The following is a 22,632-nucleotide window of genomic DNA, read 5'->3' as shown; positions in this document are numbered from 1 at the left end:
TTAAAAATAGAACAATGGTAATACTACAATGAAATTTACTAGCTTACCATTTTTAGAGGGCTTTTTTATATTAGGTGCAACATAGCTGAAGGGTTAAGAGAATGGCTTTGTATTAGATTTTTAACTATCTGATCCTCACAACAGTTTTAGAAATAAGCAAAAAAATTGACTTTTCTTCCCATTTTCTGGAGGGAGAAGGTGGAGGCTCAGAGAGATGACATGGCATTGCCCAACAAGATAAAGCTAAGTAAGTGGCAGCATGAGAACCAGAAAAAAATAGGACTTGTGATTCCTGGTCCACCGTCTCAGTGGAGAAGATAAATGAATTTACAGAAGTAGAGAGAGACTCGGTGTAGGAAGAAACAGATATGATTTTGTAATTTCTGATTTTTATCTACTTTTGAAACCCAGGGACATATTTTGTGTTAGTATTAGCCCTCAGCTTACCTTAAAATGACTCAAGGTAAGGAATGTTAGGACATGTGAGATGTTCCCAAACATGAGGTCATACCATGCTTATTTAGTGTTGGGTAATAGAATGAACTTTTGTGTACTTTATCTTTTTATGCCTACAGCTATGCTTTTGCTTCTTTTTTTGACTTTGAATGAAGTATGGGTAGTAATTTATTCACTAGAGTGTTAAGGTTATATTTTTCCAAGTATCTTCATCCTTTTCTATAAGGTATTTTTTGCCAAACTGAATATGACTAATGTGGCTTTTCATCTTTTCCAGTCTCTCTCTCTCCCCTCCCTCCCTCCCTCCATCCCTCCCTCCTTTCCTTCCTTCCTTCCTTCATTCCTGTCAGTCATTCAAGCCATCCCTGAAGATACAGACATGATTAGATTTGACACAGTATCTGGCCTAGGTAGCTCCTTAGTGTAGTGACTATAAACATGTAAACTAATGCATTTCTGCCAAAGCAATAAATGCAATAGTAGAAGCAAGCATGAGGGACCCACAGAGAACCAGAACAGAAGTTAACACTGCCTTTGGGCTCAAAAGAGCCCAAAGAGGTGGTTTCTGAACTGGGTTTTTGAGGGCAAATAAGAATTTGTTAGGCAAAAAGCTATGAATTTTCTTTTAACTACAAATAACTCACCTACTTCTGTTTCTCAGACATTGTGTATGTTGTTTCTTACTTTTTGTTCACCAGATTATTTCATATGCATTCAGAATTGCCCAAATATCTAGTTTCTTAAAGCTCTCTCAAACCAGACTCTTCAGATTGAATATAATTTGGAAATTTTCAGACTGTCTACCATTGTTCTAAGTTGTGGCTGCAGTTGGAACATGGTTTTCTTGTAAATAACATAAAATTATATTTGAACATGTCTTTGAAATATTTCATTTTACTTTACTGTATTTGAAGTATGTTGAAAGACTTTTTAGTCTTTCAAAGGTGTAATAGTATTCTTGGACTTAAAATTCACTACAGCTTGCTTTAGAAGCAAAAGTCTACAAAATATGATTAAACTGTGATACAGAGGCCCAACAATTCTCCCAAATATTACACTACTTAGGGAAGAGAAAAAGTTACCAGCACTTGCTTATGTTATTTATTTCATTATATCCAGTGTAATGCAAGGGTGTTCCTCTGTTATATGAATGAAAATAATTATGCTTTTCTTACAATATAGGAATCATATTATTTACTCTTAAAAAATCATAGGATTAGTTCAGCTTATTTTGTTTCAAAACATTGTTTTCTAGGTGGTTTGAAAATTTTACTGAGCTCATTTTGAAATATCTTGCTTATATATCCATCTGTTGTGTGTCTTAAGATTGAAATTTAGGTCAAATTGCAACTTGAATTTAACTTTACAAAGGTAATAAGTGTGCCATCTTTAAAAACTGCATTCTAAATTTTAAGCACAATAGATCAAAGTACACCTTATTTAAATAAATATTCTGGAAAAAAGTCTCAATTATTTTCTCCCAAACTTTCTTAAAATAGTCACGGTTCTCAATATAAAATGTGAGGTTTAGCTTTATTATTTTAAAGGAGGATGAAAAGTTGTTTATTTTAAAATTTTAATGATTTTGCTTTCAAATTATGGAAATTCTCCTTTGGGGACAGCTTTATTTGAATTGTATGTGGCATTATTTTTATTTCTTAAGGCTATGATTAAAAGTTTCGTGCATGTCTACCAGCTTGCAAGCACTAGAATTGCTACATTAGAAAAGGAAATGACATCTCATCGAAGTCACATTGCAACCTTGAAATCAGAACTTCACACAGCTTGTTTATGTGAAAATGAAAGTTTACAATCAGTAAGTCCTACAATATTTTTTTCTTCTTTGAATCTTGGGTCACATTTACATTCATGTTTTTGTTGTTCATAAGATCACTCACCAGTATATATAATTTAGGGTGAGTAATCAATCAAGCAACGTAAAATTATTAAGTGTGGAGAAAATTTTGAAGGAAGAAAAGCAATTAATTTTTCCATTGTATCATGTATAAAGATATGCATATTGTTATCAATGCTAAAACACTACATCAAGATTCCTTTGTGTTTGGCAGTGCAGCTGACAGTTGGATTTGGCAGTATGCATAGTTAAAGCTTGCAACTGTCTGAAGATTCAGTGTGTCCCATTAAGACAGAATATTATTAATTATGCGTATAACCAAAATGGTAATTAGAACATGTGATTATTCTCTGTAGAAAGCTAGTCTTATCCATAATACATGTCCAGCTAAAGATGCATGTTGTGATTCATCTATATGATTAAAATTCAGTTTCGGCAGTCATTTTATGTTTTAAAATTTTAGCCCATGATGAAATTTGGGCTCATTTAAGACTAAACAAAATTTTCTACATTTGAAATACATGTTTGGGGAGTATCAAAAAATGAATATATTTGTGACATAAAGGAATAAAATACACATTTAAACTTTCTCCTCAAAAGCCAGGTATGTCAACATATCTCAACAGTGAGATTCAGAGGGTTACCAATAATTAGAATGTCTTTTTTCCCTATTTGGTTTGATTAGAATGGATCTGGGTGACTTGTAAGGAAAAACAGTATCATTTTGCCATTTTAGCTATTGACCAATTTCAAATGATATATTCAACAGAAAAAGAGTTAGCATTAAAGCAAATAGATGCATAGTTGTGGTTTGTTTCTTCCGCTCCTTCAGGTCCTAGCTCAAGTGTCAGCATCCGAATGAAAGCTTTATGACCATGGTATTTAAAACTGGAACCACTAACCCTCCCCCACCCCACAAGCTCTGTCTCATTCTCACCCCATGTTGTCTGTCTACCTTCTACCTTCCTTGCTTTATTTTTTTCACTATAGCACTTACCAACTTACATATATTGTATTTTATTTATTTGCTTTTTGTCTGTTTGCTCCTTACCCTCATAGAATATAAGTTCCATAAGGACAAGCAATTTTGGTTATTTTCTTCACAGCTGTAAAGGCACTCTAGTGCCAAGAATAGTCTGACCCACAGTAGGTGCTCAACAAATGGTTATTGAATGAAACATACTGGGACCTAATCCAATAAATGAACAAACTAGTTATTTGGGACCTGAGATGAGATTCAGTTGAGTTCAATTTGTAAAATTACTCTGTTAATTTCTTAGTGAGAGAGTAGTAAATTTGACCTCAAGAGAAATCAAAATGAAGAGGAAAGCTTTATAAAGATTTGAGTAAGTATTTGGAATTCATTCTAGTCTTTCTCTGAAACACATTTACATTTTTTCCTGCTAACTCTCTGATCCCATTGGTTAATATTACATTATACTATGTCAGCTTTGTTGGGTCATACCATTATTGGTTTATTACTGTTATTCATATAAAAATAATTGTTTATGTTCTGAGAAAGTTTGGTAAGGTGGGATTGTTTCCCATGGGTTCAAAAAATTTTTTACCAATTATTAAGCTATTGATGTCTTAATGGAGGTGTGCTTAATATCCCCCACTATCATAATAAAGCTCCACTTCTCAAACTTCTGAACAGATTTACAGGATATGCTCATCATCTTATTAGTAAGAGGAGGTTCACTCTGGCAGTGATTCTCAAAAGGGAATGTGTGTAATGTGAAAATTTTCCCCATGAGATTCTGATGTGTCCTTCTAGGACACTGCTGCCTAATCCCATGTTTCTATGGGATATATGCTCTCCAGTCTCTTCCCTTAGTTGAGAATCACTGTTTTGAAAACAATAATAAATTTGTCTACTAATTTCTATTTTTCAAGACATTTAAATACGCACTTTCTAACTTGAACCACTTAAGAACTCTGAGAGAGGTTAAGCTTTTAATTTCATAGATGAGAGATTATATAGTTTGGTAGATAAGAGCATGGGCTTTGGAATTACATCCATTAGAAGTACAGTCAAGTGTAAATAACAGAAAACTTGACTAACATGTTTAAGACAGTTTTTTTTTCTCATACAGCAGGAAGTCTAGAAGTAGGTGGCTATTGTCATTGGTTTAGTGGTTCAGCTTCTCTGTAATTTCTCTGCCACTCCCTGATTGTCATAAGATGGAAGCCAGCTCTAGGATTTGGAATGACATTCAAGTCAGAGGAATGGGATGGCCCAGCAATACCTGTTTTATATATATGATAAAGCATTGCAAGGCTTTCCACTTAGAAAATATTTAAGTATTTATACCATATATTTATTTTTTTAATATTTAGAAATTTTAATATAAATTTAATAGATAACAGATATTAAATGTATATTTAAATGCTTATATATTTAAAAGAGAAAAAGCCTTCCAAGGAAGTTCCAAACATACTTCCACTTATATTCCATCAGCTGGAAATGGGTTGTGTGGCCACCTTGAGCTATAATGAGTCAAGGGACAAGGAAATGAGGAATGAATAGATACCGGGTTAACCAATTAATAGTATATCTGACTTGTCATACAAGTCAGATATATCTGGATTCCAATTCAACTTCTGTCAGTTGCTAATCAGGTGTCTTGGGTCTCAGGTTTTCGTCTGTAAAATGAGGATAATGATACTACTCTCTAATAGAGATGTTGGGAGGTCTAGTGAGAAGTCTTTTTTTTTTTAACATCTTTATTGGAGTATAATTGCTTTACAATGGTGTGTTAGTTTCTGCTTTATAACAAAGTGAATCAGTTATACATATACATATGCTCCCATATCTCTTCCCTCTTGTGTCTCCCTCCCTCCCACCCTTCCTATCCCACCCATCTAGGTGGTCACAAACCACCAAGCTGATCTCCCTGTGCTATGCGGCTGCTTCCCACTAGCTATCTATTTTATGTTTGGTAGTGTATATATGTCCATGCCACTCTCTCACTTTGTCCCAGCTTACCCTTCCCCCTCCCCATATCCTCAAGTCCATTCTCTAGTAGGTCTGTGTCTTTATTCCCAACTTACCCCTAGGTTCTTCATGACCTATGAAAGAATGCTCAACATCACTAATCATTAGAGAAATGCAAATCAAAACTACATTGAGGTATCATCTCACACCGGTCAGAATGGCCATCATCAGAAAATCTGCAAACAGTAAATGCTGGAGAGAGTGTGGAGAAAAGGGAACCCTCTTGCACTGTTGGTGGGAATGTAAATTGATACAGCCACTATGGAGAACAGTATGGAGGTTCCTTAAAAAACTAAAAATAGAACTACCATACGACCCAGCAATCCCACTACTGGGCATATACCCTGAGAAAGCCATAATTCAAAAAGAGTCATGTACCAAAATTTCATTGCAGCTCTATTTACAATAGCCAGGATGTGGAAGCAACCTAAGTGTCCATCATCGGATGAATGGATAAAGAAGATGTGACACATATATACAATGGAATATTACTCAGCCATAAAAAGAAACAAAATTGAGTTATTTGTAGTGAGGTGGATAGACCTAGAGTCTGTCATACAGAGTGAAGTAAGTCAGAAAGAGAAAAACAAATACCGTATGCTAACACATATATATGGAATCTAAGAAAAAAAAAAGGTAGTGAGAAGTCTTAAAGTACTTTGCACTTTGCCTTGCACTTAGTGAATAATCCAAAAAAAGTTAGCTATTATTTTTATTACCATTATATTTATAGAAAGTAATTGGATTGCACCATAGGAAAAGATTATTTACTAACATAACATCTTCAGTTTCAAACTGTGTCATTTTGTTCTGCTTCCTATTGTAACCTTGAGCATGTAACTCCTGCTCTATGGTCACCATTAGTATATTCCCGTGGCTGAGCTCTCTGCCCTTTCTGCAGCCTGTCTTCCCCTCTTTTCACTGATACATTCTTGAAAAGCAGTCTATACTTTCTTCTTCTATGTGCTCATTCTACTGAAACTATTTTCTTAAAGGTCACCAATAATTTTCTGCTTGCTCTGCTTATCCATTGGTTCCTTCTCATATCCTTTCATCTTTCTCAGACATATGAGGCTTCAACTACTTTCTTCTTTAAATACTCATCTCCTTTGTTTCTCTTGTTATCGACTTTTCTTCTTTGGCTCTCTGGCCTCTACTTAGTTGAGCTCTGCCTTCTTTGTATTATTGTTTGTTAACTCTTCTCCACCCATTAGTTTAATATTTATTCTGCATCTGGTCTGTGACAGGGTTAGTTTTAGTCCTAGGGATGTCATGTGAACCTAAACAGACAATCTTCACTCTCATGAACTTAAAATCTAATAGTGAAAGCAAATATTTTTCATGTAATCACACTAATTAATGTGTAATTACTTACCAGGATAAGTTCACTGAAAGAGAAGAACTTAAGTGTATAAGAGTTTTTTTAAACAAATGAGCCTGCCTTAGTCTAAGGTATCAGTAAAGCCTTTTCTGGGTCAGTGATGCATAAGCTAGTATCTGAAGACTGGGTATAAGTTACCCAGGGGTGGAAGAGAATAGTGTTCCAGATCAGGAGGAGAGGAGCGCAGATATCTACAAAGGCTCTGTGGTGGGAGGAAGAAATTGAAGAAATTGAGGAAGACCAGTATGGCTGGAATAAAGAGAGCAAAGGCAAGAGTACTCTGAGATAAGAAAGGTCTGGAGAAAAGGGCAGAGGTCAGACTTTGTTGTCTTTGTTTTGAGAGCAAAGGAAGAGTCATTGAAAAACTTTAAAGAAGGAGTGATATGCTCGGATTTGCTTTTTTTAAAAGATCACTTTGGCTGTAGTGTGAAGAAACAATTGAATGTGAAAAACAAGAGATAGGGGTGTGTCAAACAATTCCTAGGTTTTTTTGCTTTTGGAAATGGATTAATGATCTCATTTACTGAGAGAGAAACAATGGAACAGGAGAGGATATTGTGAGTTTAATTTTGAGTATGTTAAGTTTGAGGTGCCACCGAGACATCCAACTGGAGATGTCACAAAGGCTGCTTGATGTGAAATTCAAGGAAGATGCCAAGCTGGAGATAACAATTTCAAGTCACTATTATACGGGTAGGACTTGAAGCTGTCAGCAAGACTGAGACGACATAAGGATGGTTTATAGAGTAAGAAGAGAAAAAGGCCTAAGAATGAAGCTTGAAGAACTCCAGCATATAATGCCTGAGTACAGAGGGTAACGTTGCAAAGGAAGCTGTGAAGGAACAGGCAAAGAGGGAAGAGGAAAACCAAGAAAGTATGATGCCATGAGAAGAGAGAATTTCAAGAAGGGTGACATGCCAATAGTGTCATATACTGCTGAAAAGCAAGTGAAATGAGGACTGAAAAATGGCCTTTGGAGTTAGTGCATGGAGGCCCTTGGTAAACTTAACAAAGGCTCTTTCAGCAAGAGATGGCGAAATTAGTGGAAGTTGAACAAAAGAAGTGAATTTAGGCATCTGTCGCAAAGATTTAGCTATTAAGTGTGAAAAATAGGAGTGGAGTGTTCAGAGGATTCAGGGAGTTCTAAGACAGGAATGATTTAAATATGTTTCAGTATCTTCTTAAAATAGGCCTCCCGTAGTCTGATTTTGACCCTGTCCACTATACTGTCCATTTTTATAATTTCAATTATCACCTTTTTCATAATGCTGCTTTCTTCTACTTCTTTTTTTTTAACTCCAGCTTTCTTTTGACTAGTGTTTGCATGATATATCTCTTCCCATTCTTTTAACCTATGTTTTATATTTACAGTAGGTTTCTTGTAGAAAGATATAGTTGGTTTTGTTGTATTTATCCATTTGACAATCTCTGGCTTTTAATTGGGTGATTAGAGCATTTAAGTTTAATATAATTATTGACATTTTTGGATTTTTGTCTACCATTTTAGCTGTCTCATGGGGATGAAGGTGAAGACATAACCTCTGCTTTTGTGGATTCCTCTTCTAGCAAGGGAAATGGTCACATAAGCAAATATCAATACTAAAAATAGGCATGTATAAAGTATGTGGGAACATAGATGAGGGAGGAGTTCCTTCCACCTAACATTGTTAGAAGAAGGTACTGAGAAGATGAAATGTTTGCAGGAGTCTTTGAAGGATGTCTAGCAATTTGACACCTTGTTAAGGGGGAAGAGCTGTAAAAAATCTTTGCTTTATTTTGATTTGAGGAATAGGCCTCATGCGTAGTACATATATTTAATGAATTAAATTATATAATGTTTTTTTTGTGTAATAGAAATGTATTGTTGCTTTAGTTCCATTCCCCCGCTGAATCAAAGACATCCAACTCACCCAAACAGCCTGTACCCACTGGAGCCCAAGACTGCTTGCAGCAGTCACTCCAAACCCTACCTTCACATGTTTCCAATCCATTCTTGCACCATCCAATCCCTGCTTCTTACTTTATAACCTAATTTGATTCTTTCTCTGTTTCGCTCTTGATGTTCTTATTTGGTCTTTGTATTTGTTATTTTGGTCCATTCTCAAAACTCCATTACTGGGTCCTCAGATGAACTGGCTCTCTGCTCCAGTACCTGCTTCAATTACCATCACCTCCTTCCCCTCATATATAGCTTTAGAGTCAGGCAGACTTGGGGGTGCTTTCTGGCACTCTTATTTATTACCCACACAATACTCTAAGCATCAGTTTCAGTATTTGTAACATGTAGGTGAAATTCCCTACATTGTAGGATTGTTGTGAGGATTAAACAAAGATACAGTGTTTGGCGTATTGGTAGATCCTCAGTAAATATTGGCTCGCTTCCCTACACATACAAATTTTTCTGATAGTTACGTATATATCATACAGCTAAGCTATACTTGTAGCTTTAAGAAATATATGTAAGCATGAGGAAATCTTTTTATGAGTAGGCAAAAGATCTAAAACAACACTTAAATCAGTGCTTTTAGCACATTTAATACTAAATACAGTATTAATGTTAGCTGCTGTTGTTATCACTTACTTAATGAACTCAGGAAAGTCAGTATATGCTCATTTCTAAATTTTCTACCATTTCACTAGATAAGAATAAAAAATAAATATTCATTATTAGTTAAGAAAAAACTTAATATATCATGGTATTGTAATGCATAGAAAGAGATGGATTGTATGGCAGATATGAATAGTCATCTTTAAAAGCTTTATCCCCCTTTAGGTGACATTTTCATTTTTTGTTCAGTAACATGTAATAGTGATGCTGGAGTTCATCTAAGAGTTCTCATCAATTGTATACTTGCCAGGACTTTAACATTTTCAGCGTTTTGGTCTTTGACCCATTAACTTAGGGCTGTTCTAGAGCTTTTATCTTGAGTAATAGTAACCAGAAAGAGCTTTGAGTAAAGAGCTTTTGAATCCCGTACAGTCCAGTAGAGAACAGTACAGCAGTCAGAACCAATTACTTGTGGGTGTTTGGAGACCGGCACACCCACAACTGTGGAGAAACACATGATATTTCAGTCTGTGAAACATAGAATGCCAAACCCAAATACTTTGCTGTGAGTTATGGTGCTTCAAGCTACAGTATTGATTTGCCTCATTTCCATTGTATGTTTAAGCAGTATGTTTTTGATTCTACAGTACTTTATTTGTGAGAAAATAGTGAGTAACAAATCAGAGGAGCATTCCATTTAGTATATTGCAGGGGAGAGATCATTGCATCATTTTTCAGATTATGTCAGATTCGATAGTTGTCAAGTGGTGTTATATTGTTAATCAAGCAGAAGGGTTTAGATACTTTGGTTAATGTTATTTTTATCTGTTAAGATAAAAAAAAGGATCCCCTTTATCTTAAGTTCTCAATTAAAATTCTGTCATATTTATTTTTATTACATTTTCTTGAGAGAGTAAGTATTGTTTGTTAGTATTGTATGGATAAAGAAACTGACAGAATTTAAGTAACTTACTCTAGGTAAATTGTTTTCATAAACTTTACTTTATCTCAGTTGATTACTCATGTTTATTATTGAAATTTTTCATCTTTCAAGAAAAATAATTTTTAAAAATGAGCCATAAACCAAGCCTTAATTTGTTGAGACAGGCTGTACAGTACAGTTCAGTGGTATCAAGTACAGATTCTCGAGACTTACTCCCAGGTTTTTGATTAGAACCCAATCAGATTAGAACAAGGCCTCTGATTTCTTGTCTGGTGCTTTCCTCTGAGACTGCAGTGAGGGTTAAAACAAATCTCTGCCATCAAGGGCTTTCAAGTGGAGTAGAGACTACAACCATTATACAGATAATTAAAAGAATGACATTAAAGTGGAATCACAGAGTGGTATGAGAGCACATAACTGGGGATCTGACCTTGGCTTCAGGTGGTCTAGTTGAGGAATGGAGATCTTAGTTGTGATAATGAAGGTTAAGGAGGAGTTGACAAGGGAAAGCACGGAATGCTGAAGGGATGGAAAGACGTCTGTATGACTTGAGCAGCGTGAATCAGGTGGAGAATGGTGAGAAATGATGCAGACTTGTGGAGGAGCACTGTGGCTGTGACTCTCAGCTTTCTGAGAAGCCCTCTGACTCATACGTCTCCATTAATGGCACTGGAAAACATCTACCCCCTTTGCTTTATGTACTTACTCTTCCCAACTGCACATTTAATTTTTTCCATTTAATTCTTTTCCATTTAATTCTCAAAATTCACTGACATTTTATGTCATAACAGCCCTTGTTTTACCCTTTTACTAAATATTGCTTACTTAGATACTCATTAAATTCTTCCACATTTTAATCATGAGCTCCAGCTCTGGCCTTTGGATACTAACAGAGTTAAATAAGGGAAACAAAAACATCAAAAGGTGGGACAGCCCAGTCAATACGCAAACATTTTCCTTGATCCTTGACACAAATTTCCAAACTTTTAAAGGTTTTTCATAGTCCAGAAGCTCAAGCTTTTTTTATACAGTAAACAGGGGCCTAGAGATAATAATAATGTATATTCCACTGGCCTCACACCTCTTCTGTAGCCTTTTAGTTTTTGTATGATGCAGTTTAAGAGGAGCTACTTTTTTTTTTTTTTTTTTTTGCGGTACGCGGGCCTCTCACTGTTGTGGCCTCTCCCGTTGCGGAGCACAGGCTCCGGACACGCAGGCTCAGCAGCCATGGCTCACGGGCCCAGCCGCTCCGCGGCATGTGGGATCTTCCCAGACTGGGGCACGAACCCATGTCCCCTGCATCGGCAGGCGGACTCTCAACCACTGCGCCACCAGGGAAGCCCTTAAAAGTTAATTTTTTATTTTTATTTTTATTTTTTTTGCGGTAAGAGGAGCTACTTTTATGATGAATGATATCTGTATAGTGACTGTAGGGGCAAGATATTATAAATTTTATATTTATATATATTTAAGTATATACATATATAATTGATATAATATATAAATATATTGGGTTGGCCAAAAAGTTCGTTCGAGTTTTTGGTTATGCTGTTACAAAAACCCGAACGAACTTTTTGGCCAACCCAACATTTTATTATAAACATTTAATATTAGATATATTTTATATATAAGTATAAATATAAAATATGTTTACATGTAATAAATATATTTATATAATTCTGTTCTTCAGTGATGAAATGTTACAAGGGTAGAGCAAAGAGTAGCAAGAATGAAAATTTCCAACTCTGATCATTATAATCAATTAGCAATTAAGCTGTAGAGAATAGAGATGGCAGTTTGGCAATCTAATGCTCTCGATAGTCCTACCAGTTGTTCAGAGTGGTGGCAACTAAATATGCTGAGTATCTCTTCTACTATTTGATCTTTCTTACTAAATTGATTTCTTTGAAGGCTTCAGTTACCTGCTAGATTTTCAGAAATCTCCATTCTGATTTTCTGCAAAAACCTCAGACTCACTGAGGTCCCAAACTGAACGTGTTATCTAACTCTACCACTCCCCATTTTCCCAAACTCTCCTTTCATTATGTTCCCTGTGTCTGACATAACTATTCACCTCGCAGCCCAACGTAGCACCCTTAACATTTGTTCTACATACTTTCCCTCCACCACCAGTATTTAATCAGTTGCTAAGTCTTAATGTCTCTACCACCACAGGATCTGTTAGACCCAGTCTCTCCTTTCTACCCTTGTGTTCACATTAAGTTTTCCCTGGGTTATTGCAATGGTCTTCCAATGCATTCCCCCATATGTAGATTTTCCCCTTCCATCTTGTCTGCCACGTTAGTGCCAGTTATCTTTCCAACACACAGATAAGGTCAGACCATAGCTTGACCCAAAACGTATTTTGGCTCTACACTTTCTTCATGAAAGCAAAAATTCTTTATCATTGGCATCGAGGTGTATCCTGACTCCATCTGGTTTTTTAGTTCATCTCTCAGTTGGCAGAATTAAGGGTTTCCTTTGTTATGCTCATTCATCACTGAATTTACCTGTCTGAGAACTATATAGTAGTCTGACTTATATAATCAATTAGTTGTGTATGGATTACCATATTGTGAGTCTGTGAGGTGATATTTTTTATAATTCATTATAATGGTCTCACCTCAATAAAATGATGGTTTATTTGAATTGAAATTAACTGGAAGAGCAGTCCTTCAGTGCTGCTTTTCGGTACACACTTGTTATGGCACTTATACTTTGCACAAACCATAGTTCCACGTCAGATTTTCCCACACAAAATTTTCTTAATTCCCATCAAACTATATTTCATGTATGTCTCTAGCAAACACTTAATGAGAATGAATAGTTTATATATTATTATACCAACGTAAAATTTAAAGTAAATACTTTCAGGTAATCCAAATTGCATATTTCTTCTCCTCTTTACTACTCTTCCTATAAAAACCAAAAAACCCAAGACTGAAAATTATTTCTGACAGAGAAGAACATTCTTTTCAGCATACCACTTAAATAATTTTAAACTTTTTCAGATCTATGGGGCCCCTGACTGTATATCTTTACTCACATAGACCATAAAATGACCAGTATAATGCTTTTTACTCACACGGTGGGTACTCAGTAAATGTTTGATGATAACAATGATATACCAAATTAAAATTAACTGTGCCTGGGCCTAGCAAAAAGTAAGAGTATGTGAGATTTATTTCAGAAATAGAAGTCTAATTTACATAAATCGTTAAAAAGCTCATTTTCAAAAATATATTTCCTTGAACTCTTACTTCACACCATATATAAAAATTAACTCAAAATGGATCAAAGACCTAAATATAAGAGCTAATATTCTTAATAAAAAACTTAGATATGAATCTTCATGAGCTTGGATTTGACAATGGATTCTTAGATTCGACACTAAAAACATAAATAAGAAAATAAAAAATAGAGCTCATCAAAATTAAAAACTTTTGTGCATTAAAAAAACACACTCCAGATTGGGAGAAAATATTTATAATTCATATATCTGATTAGGGTCTAATATGTAAAGAACTCTTACAACTGAACAACAAAAAGACAACAACCTAATTTTAGAAATGGGGAAAGGACTTGAATAGACACTTCTCCAAAGAAGATATACAAATGACCAACAAACACATGCAAAGATGCTCAACATTATTAGTCAGTAGGGAAATGCAAATCAAAACCACAACGAGATCCCACTTTACAACTACTAGGAATGCCATGAAACAAAAATTTTTTAAATAAAGGAAAATAGCAAATGTTCATAGCAGCACTATTCAAAATAGCCAAAAGATGGAAACAACCCAAATGCCCATCAGTTGATAAATGGATAAACAAATGTGTTATATCCAGACAATGGAATATTATCCAACCATAAAAATGAATGAAGTACTGATACATGTTATAGCATGGATGTACTTTGAAAACAGTTTGCTAAATAAAAGAAGCCAGACACAAAAGGCCACATATTGTATGATTCCATTGATATAAAATGTCCAGAATGGACATGTTCTGTCTCCATAGAGACAGAAAGCAGATAAGTGGTTGACTGGGGCAGGGGAATAGGAAATGGAGAATGGCTGTTTAATGGGTATGGAATTTACTTTTGGGGTGATGGAAAAGTTCTAGAGCTAAGATGGTGATGATGGTTGCACAACATTGTGAATGTACTTGATGCCACTGAACTGTACACTTTAAAATTGTTAAAGTGGTTAATTTTATGTCCAGTGTGTTTTGCCACCTGACAAAATGTTTCTTTTAGTTCTTGGGAGGTATGGAATAGGGAGCTAGATTGTTGCTTACACAGAATGGCAGTGTATTGTACTGGAAAGTAGCATGACAGAGAGTCAGAGGAAACTTGGATTCTAGAACAACCTCTGTTATCAACTCAAAAAGCTTTGGGAAATAAATCACACAAGCTCCCTGGTCTTGGTTTTTCCTGGCTGTAAAATGAAGGGTTTCAACTAGATGAAATCTAAATTCCCTCTTAGCTCAAAAATTCTTTCACTGAAGTTATACATACTTTTTAGTACTTAGATTCTAACCGTGCTTTATTTTGTTCTTGCTTTAATTTACAACAATAAAGTGAGTGCATGTTTCTAAACTTATAATAACATAATTGTATTTTGAATTTGGTTATATTCAACACCAATAACCCATTTACAAATGTACACCAGTTAAATAAATCTCACAATATAACTTGTAACCAGGTAGTCCCCAAAAAGTCCCCAAAGTAATCTGAAAATATATTAGAGTATCTGTAAGGAGTATTTCCTTTTTTTATGCAAATTTTTTTTGATATTTAATATGTTTGGAATGTGAACTTTTAACTTGTTAAACTATTGTAACATATTTGAAAATTATAGTAATTTGATTAAAATGTTGCCTATAAGGCAAAAGGTTTAGTTAATAGAATCCATATGTAATTAAAATGCAGAACTAAATGTAATCAGACTCCAGCCACTAGTGCCTTCATATTGATAGTTTTACAATGGCCTCTGGGGTTGAAAGTTTAAATGTTACAGAATGCAACAACACTGCAGAAAGCAAACTCAGCTGGCAATTTAGCTGTTTTAAAGACATCCACATGGCTACTTGATAAGATGTGACTATCACATCCTCGATTTTCATCATTTTAGGGATATCTTCAGTTGGCAGGTGGTTGAAACACATGACTGGTGTGCTGGTGGAGAACCACACTCTACAGCACTGTTACATAAACAACCCCAGACGAAGGTCCTTGCTATGAGCCAAGCCATGGCCTTTTCTTTTTTAATAATAGAGTTGCTTAATTTGGGTGAATTCATTTGAATCATATGAAAGTTACAGACACAACACTATGCACCAAGCCACAAAAAAAGTTAAAAAAAATTTTTTTCCTGAGCTTAAAAAAAAGTATTTTCTCTGGACAGTTTTAAGAGTCGACATCCTGTGTTAGAGTTCTCTAATCATCACCAGCACAATTTACAGTCAGAACACACAGAGAGCCAGTTTAGACCAGCTCATCTGTTGATCTTGGCAGAGACTCTTCATCTCACTGTGTGCAGCTGCCACTTGAGAGTTGGGGGACTCAGCAGAGAGCTCGAGGAGGGTGGGATGCAAGGCTGGTCAAGGCATGAACACGTAGGCCTGCTTCATTTCAACAGTTGTATGTTGCTTAAAAAAAATAGTCCTTTTATTTTACTGCCCCCCCCCTTTTAACCTGAAATTAAACGAGGACCTCTCATGGCCACTGCGCTCCAGGCATAAGAAATTGTAATGTCTGGCTTCCAGAAACTGTCCCGTCAAAATGTGCTTCTGATTAGGTGGCTTAATTACAGCTGTGAAAACAATGTTGATTTAGCCCTCAAGATTCCAGGGCATGTCGGCCGTTATTAGCTAACCTTGGACTGAATCCACCATTTTCAAACTCTGTACCACTAAAGTCACCCTGCTTGACAACTTTTTATTTCAGCAGAAAAGTTGCCAGAAGCAAGCAACACATTTTTATGCAAAATATTGTTCGATGCACAATTTCAACTGCAGCACTATTAGTGGTCATTAAGGAGATGGTTAACTTTGTACTTTATTAAGAACAAGGAAGTTCTGTTTGTAAAAACAGTAAGTTTTGAATAGTATTTTTAAAGGGTTGACTGACATAAGAATTAATTTTAATTCCTTTAATTCAGTTTTATTTCAAGTCCAGCATGTTGGTTTAACCACCCAATTTTATTACACCTAAATTTTCCTGACAGTTTCATTTGCTGTTAGGAAGTAAAATTGCAATTTTTTTTTCAACGGGGGAAATAATGGCTAGTTTTTAAAATGTTATGTTTGAAACTTCCTTTGCCTCAAGCTGGTTCAGACACAACCTCAGTTTACTTTTGGAAGGAAATGGACCTCATTAAATAGTTTTTAATATTTTAATGTAAGTATGTTTTTTCATAGTGAGAAAGCTTATTAGAATCATGTATTCACACCTGCAGGGAAAGTAAAAGTCTTAATAATTAGATGGTTCCAATACTTCGGGATTTTCAATACAATTGTCACTGATATCATAAATTTTAGAGCTACATATTTAAAGTAGTTCTAGTTCCATTGTATTTTAGATGACTAAAACTCCCCTTACATGCTATGAATGTTTTTTAAAATTTGTCAGTATTTGAAAAGTGGCCATTAAATAGAAAGCAATGCGAAAAAGTAAGGTGGGCAGCTGAACAACAAACATAAAGAGTCATAATTCTCATAATAATTTTGGAGGAAACTTTTGCTTGAAAATGCATGATTTATGCCAAACTGAATACTCAAGAGACAGCTAAATGATTTCTTTAAAATGAAATTTCCCACATCCAAAACATTAAATCCAACCAAGTGGGTGGTCAAGGCACATCTTTTTCTACTAGTCAGACTCATTGAACAATTAAGGGACTCATTCCGAACCATGTATGGACAAGGAAACTTTTGTTCTAGTCGAATTAAGAGTTCATGCATAGGTAGTTGATTGTCAGGAATGGATGGGTGAATGAATAGTTGTGTTGGTGATACAGTGCACATGTCTTGAAGGAGGAAGCTGGGCAGCTAATTCAAAGTTGAGTTTAAATTAATAATCCCCAAATAATATCAGTAACATTTTCTAATTGACAGGTGCTATAGAGACATATTCTATCTATATCTATTCCATTTATTATTTTATTTAATCTTCATATCAATCTTATGAAAGAAATATTATTTCCTTATATTGCAGATAAGGCAGCTCAGTCCCAGAGAGGATAAGTAATTTGCCTAAGATCATGCTGTGTGGGATCCAAGATGGGAACTACTCTCTCTGTGTCCAAAGTCCATGCTCGAACTAAAGATGGAAGTAGACATTTTTCTTAGAAAATGGAATCCACGTTATGAAGTAGTAGAGAAACATTAAGAATGACCAAGTTTATGTTGAATGTGCCTTTAGGCTGTTAAGAGACAAGAACATTTAAACTTTAATAAAAGTTTTATAGTTTTCTGTGCAAAAATAAGCTAATTTTTTTCTTTCAGTAAAAAGTGTGTATGAAGAGTGGCAAATTCACTAGGTCTATGGTTAAGGCCTTAGGCCTTTTACCTAGAACAAAGGACCTTCCTCTTTCCTTTTGAAGTTTTGTTTTGCACAGAGAATTGAAAGTGTAACCCTTCTATGTTATACTGGTTTGAAGTTTGGATATATTACATTTGTTCTTAAGATTCTATGTTAGCTGAGAAATTGGGAAGAAATAGCTGTCTTGGTTTCCCAGAACTTTGGCTTAGGGCATACTTTGATAGAATCTGAATTCAGCTTATTCCTTTGGATGTCCTTTTGTTCTCAGTGTTTGTCTGACACCAACTGGAAAGATACCCTTCCAGAATGTAAGGGCCAGCTAAGGTTACAGCTTTATGTATCTAGTCTCCACCATCTTATTTCTGATGAGTTCTAACTGAAAATACGAATTTGGTTGAAAAAATATATCATATAGATTGTATACAGTATAGATTATATCTAATTTTATCATGATAAAGTGATAATCCTCCTGGTGGCTTATGACTTAAATTTTAAAATATTTTATTAAATAACATATTGGCTATTATAGATTCTTATGTATTCCCTATCCATTTTTGGCTTTTCTTCATAGTATAACCATTTTTTTGGTGAAAAGAAGGCAACCTAGGAAGGAGTTTTGAATCTAGATATATATATATATGTATATCTATATAGATATCCTATGTAGAAATAGGTATTCATTATTTATATATTGTTATATTTTGCCTGTGGAGTAATCTTTGTTTAATATCTTGGTTCATGTACTTACATTTCCTGATTCATATTTATTTGAATATAAAATCTTCCAATTCTTTAAAATAAGCTAAGTGTTTTTCCTAAAGCAGGTAAAAAACCAAGAAATTCAAAGTAAGGTTATTAAAATAATTCAGATTTTATAACCACGTTGTTTCTTCTTTTAATGACACTGATAACCAAAGGCATCAGGTGTGTAGTAATGCTTTTTAGCTATATTTGAAAGAGTTTAAATTGGTCCCTATTTCAGAACTAAGAAAGCTAGATTTAGAGGGGTTTATCATTTATTAGAAACATCCATTTAATAAGTCTCAGTTGTATTTATCCCTGTTTCATATGGGTACCTCAGGGTGGGAGTGGGGAAGCCTAGAGAACAGATTTCTCACTCCCACCCCTATTCTAAGCAGGGTAACTTTACTTTTAGCTTATTTAGAAGTTAAATTTCTGAGTAAGATTTAATTTAACAAAAGACTTCTGCATTAAAAAAGTTTGAGAGCCCCTGTCATATCAAGAAGACAGGAACAACAAATATTTTTGCTTTACTTTATGCATAAACTTTTTAAGGAACAACTGTTATAAGATTTTGATTGCTGATGCTGATTTTTTCATTAAATATATAACTTTATATCATTTGTTTTGGGGAGAATAGTGATGTACATATTTTGGGTAAAAGCATATAGTTAACCTTTAAAGAAATAAAATCATGTGTTAGCACATGTTAACATGTGTTTTTCAGTCTGCATCTTATACTTGACTTTAGTAAACTTAATAAAGACTCTTCAGAGTACCACACTGAAGCGTGGCTTTCCTATATGCAGTCTTTGATCTACCTGTACATCTCAACACCTTATCCAGTTAAGCTCTAAGTCAGTTATGGTCATTTCTCTTTTTCAATGACTGAAGGAAATTTACAAGGGAACAGAAGTGCAGAGGTAGCTGACTTTATGCCTCGACTTCCTTTTTGGTAGGGACATTCACAGAATTTCCTTATTGGGAGTAAGAGGAGGACCCTTTACATAAAGCCAACCTTGCAGACTGAATTTGGGAGCCAACAAAGATGTAAAAGTTGGCCAGTCTATCAAACATTTCACTGATCTTCCCTCTCTGTCTTTCTCATGACAACTCACATGTACTCACTGCTCTACCTCTTCAGCATATCTACCTGTGATTTTTGAGGCACAGAGGATTTGAAGGGATGTGCTCCTAATTCAGGGCTATGGAAACACACTGGACTGAGGAGTCAAGAGTTAGGAACGTACTCCTGGCACTGCCATACTGGCTGTATGGTCCTGGGCGAGTGACTTCTCTGGGAGTTCCCACAATTGTAAAGGAGGAGATTTGACCAGATGATCTCTAGGATGCCTTCCAGTACTAAACAAATGTTTTTCTCTTTCACTTTATTAATCTGTCACAACCTTCCGTCCTACTTGGTAACATTCCAGAGCATGTAGGTACAAATTAAAGGCTTTCCTCTCATGGGTTTTTGTCACTTCTATGTTACCTCCCCCATCTGGCAGGTTTTTCAGACGATTCAGGTCATTCATGATGATAATGGCATCTGTTTCAGTTTCTGTTTTTTACATTAATAAATAAAACGAGTATTTAAATATTTTCACCTTTGTTACGGAATATTGACAGCCCCTGAATGCATATAAAATTAGAATGTTGGCTAGTGGAACTCACAGGTAATACTCCTGATTTGACCCTTGGTTAATTTATTACTTAGGTTGAGCAATTCTGGAATACCATTGTGATTTTAACTATTTTTATAGGTTAACTTTTTATTCTTATTCTTTTTTAATTTGCACCCATAGGGTAACACTGGATAAGATAGGAGGCATAAGGAACACTGATGTTGAAATACAATGGTAGTAAGGAATCAAAACCGAAAAATCGTTATGGAAATTTATTTCAGATGATCTTCACCAGAACCATAAGTTCCATTCATTGGATCAAAATTCTTATACCAACATTTTGGTATCTTTAGTGTTTCAAATCCAGTATTAAAAATAGAAAGTTGTGAAATTTTATTCAAATTGGCTGCTCATTTATTGAAGAGACCCAGAATGTGTAGCTTGGAAAACACCCTAGACAATAAGCAGCAGCCCGAAACCCTCTTTTAACTAGTGATTTAGAAACAAAATATTCAAATATTACATAAAATAAGCCAATTCATTTTTTTTTTTTTTTTTTTTTTGCGGTAGGCGGGCCTCTCACTGTTGTGGCCTCTCCCCTTGCAGAGCACAGGCTCCGGATGCGCAGGCTCAGCAGCCATGGCTCACGGGCCCAGCCGCTCCGCGGCATGTGGGATCTTCCCAGACCGGGGCACGAACCCGTGTCCCCTGCATCGGCAGGCGGACTCTCAACCACTGCGCCACCAGGGAAGCCCGCCAATTCATTTTTAATCACAAAATCAAAGACCTAATATAAGGTTATAAATTTTGGCATTTGTAGCATTACCAATCTATTATTGTTTTTTTTAAACTTAAATTAGTTTGTTTTTTACTTAAATTAGTAAATGTTAGTGTCAGGTTGTCTCTCTCACAAGCCTTGATATATGCTGATTCCTTTGTTCGTAATGTTATTTCCTACCTTGTGCCTAGTTGATTTTTCCCCAAGTTTTAAAGTCCAAGTCTCCCCCCAAACACCCTATTATACTATTATAACATTAATTATACCATATTGTAATTGATTGTTAATTGACTAACCCCATTAGACTAGAAGTGCCATGTGAATAGGAGATTGTTCTATTCCTAGATATTAGCACAATATCTGGAACATAGAAATTGTTTGCTGAAAATTCCATCACAAATTCCAAATTATGTAGACCAGCTTGAAGTTTACCAGCCTGTTCAGGAGTTCAGTTACCAAAAAGCCAAGCTTGTGGTTGTGTTTGGTCCTCTGCCTCTGTGGGTTCAGAGATTCTTTATTATTAAGATCATTTGTTATGTCAAATTACTATTGAAAATGTTGTTTCTATGATCTCCCCAACCCCCTTTCTTAAGGGAAGGAAAATGGAAAAGGAAAGAAATTTCCCATATGTGGTTGTATTTGAACTGTTCACCTGAGATCAGGGATTGTGTCTTTGTTTCTATCTTATTCAGTCACTAGCATACTATTGAAGTATAATAAATAAGTAATAATGGTGATGGTAAGGGATATTCTAGTTGACCATCTTGTAGGCCTTAAAAATAATACAAAGAATAAAAGAACTGTTCTTTTAAGGTCTAAGTTCAAGTAAAGAGAGTGCTTAGGATACATGTTTTAGTTTAGTAGAAATCATAATTTTGCAACAAATAATCCTTATGTGTTAACATTCCATATCCCTAGGGGGAAAAAAACTATTTTTCTTTTTTTTAATTTTTAAAATTTATTTATTTATTTATTTATTTATTTATTTATTTATTTATTTATTGGCTGCATTGGGTCTTTGTTGCTGCGCATGGGCTTTCTCTAGTTGCGGTGAGCAGGGGCTACTCTTCGTTGCAGTGAGCATGCTTCTCATTGTGGTGGCTTCTCGTTGTGGAGCCGGGGCTCTAGGCACGTGGACTTCAGTAGTTGTGGCACGCGGGCTCAGTAGTTGTGGCTTGCGGGCTCTAGAGCGCAGACTCAGTAGTTGTGGTGCACAGGCTTAGTTGCTCCACAGCATGTGGGATCTTCCTGGACCAGGGCTCAAACCCGTGTCCCCTGCATTGGCAGGCAGATTCTTAACCACTGCACCCAGAGAAGTCCTATTTATGTTTCTTTACCATAAGAAATATACCATAAGAAAGATATAGGGTATTCTAGAAATTTTATTTAATTTAATTTATTTTTTTATGTTAACTTGTTCTTTGCTTTATTTATGGATAGAAATCTTAAACTCTGATAAAGAGCTCCTACAACATTAGTAGCAATGCAGAACAGCAAATTAAAAAAAGAAAGAAAGAAAGAAGAAACAGTTTAAGAATCTGGTGGTAGGAATGTCAGCCCACTAGAGAATAGCCCTGAACCCTGAGCTGTAGCTGTTGAACCCAGACCAAACTGAGTAAGGAGACAGATCCTGAGTTAAAATGCTGGCTGTCTTGTCAGCTCTGTTTGATGTCAGTGTTCCCTTTGAAGATTTCCTGTTTTCTATCAGGTTCATGGCAACATAATAATGATCCAGTAGTACACATGTGTTTCTCAGCATTG

General features: G+C 35.3%; 1 protein-coding gene across 1 annotated transcript in view; it reads left to right on the top strand.

Moving 5' to 3' along the window:
- The window catches only part of CCDC171 (coiled-coil domain containing 171), a gene marked incomplete at its 3' end in the record, with an annotated part of 346,216 nt that overhangs the window by 300,030 nt on the left and 23,554 nt on the right, over window positions 1-22,632 (top strand). Inside the window, exon 26 of the mRNA XM_081236213.1 lies at window positions 2,120-2,272. Within this exon, the coding sequence (XP_081092339.1) occupies window positions 2,120-2,272 (153 nt within the window). The remainder of the gene's footprint in view (window positions 1-2,119; window positions 2,273-22,632) is intronic.

The sequence above is a fragment of the Mesoplodon bidens genome, assembly GCF_964165515.1.
Source record: "Mesoplodon bidens genome assembly, chromosome: 6".
Lineage (NCBI taxonomy): Eukaryota > Metazoa > Chordata > Mammalia > Artiodactyla > Ziphiidae > Mesoplodon > Mesoplodon bidens.
The sequence above is the reverse complement of the archived record's forward strand: the minus strand, read 5'-3'. Positions and strand labels throughout refer to the sequence as shown.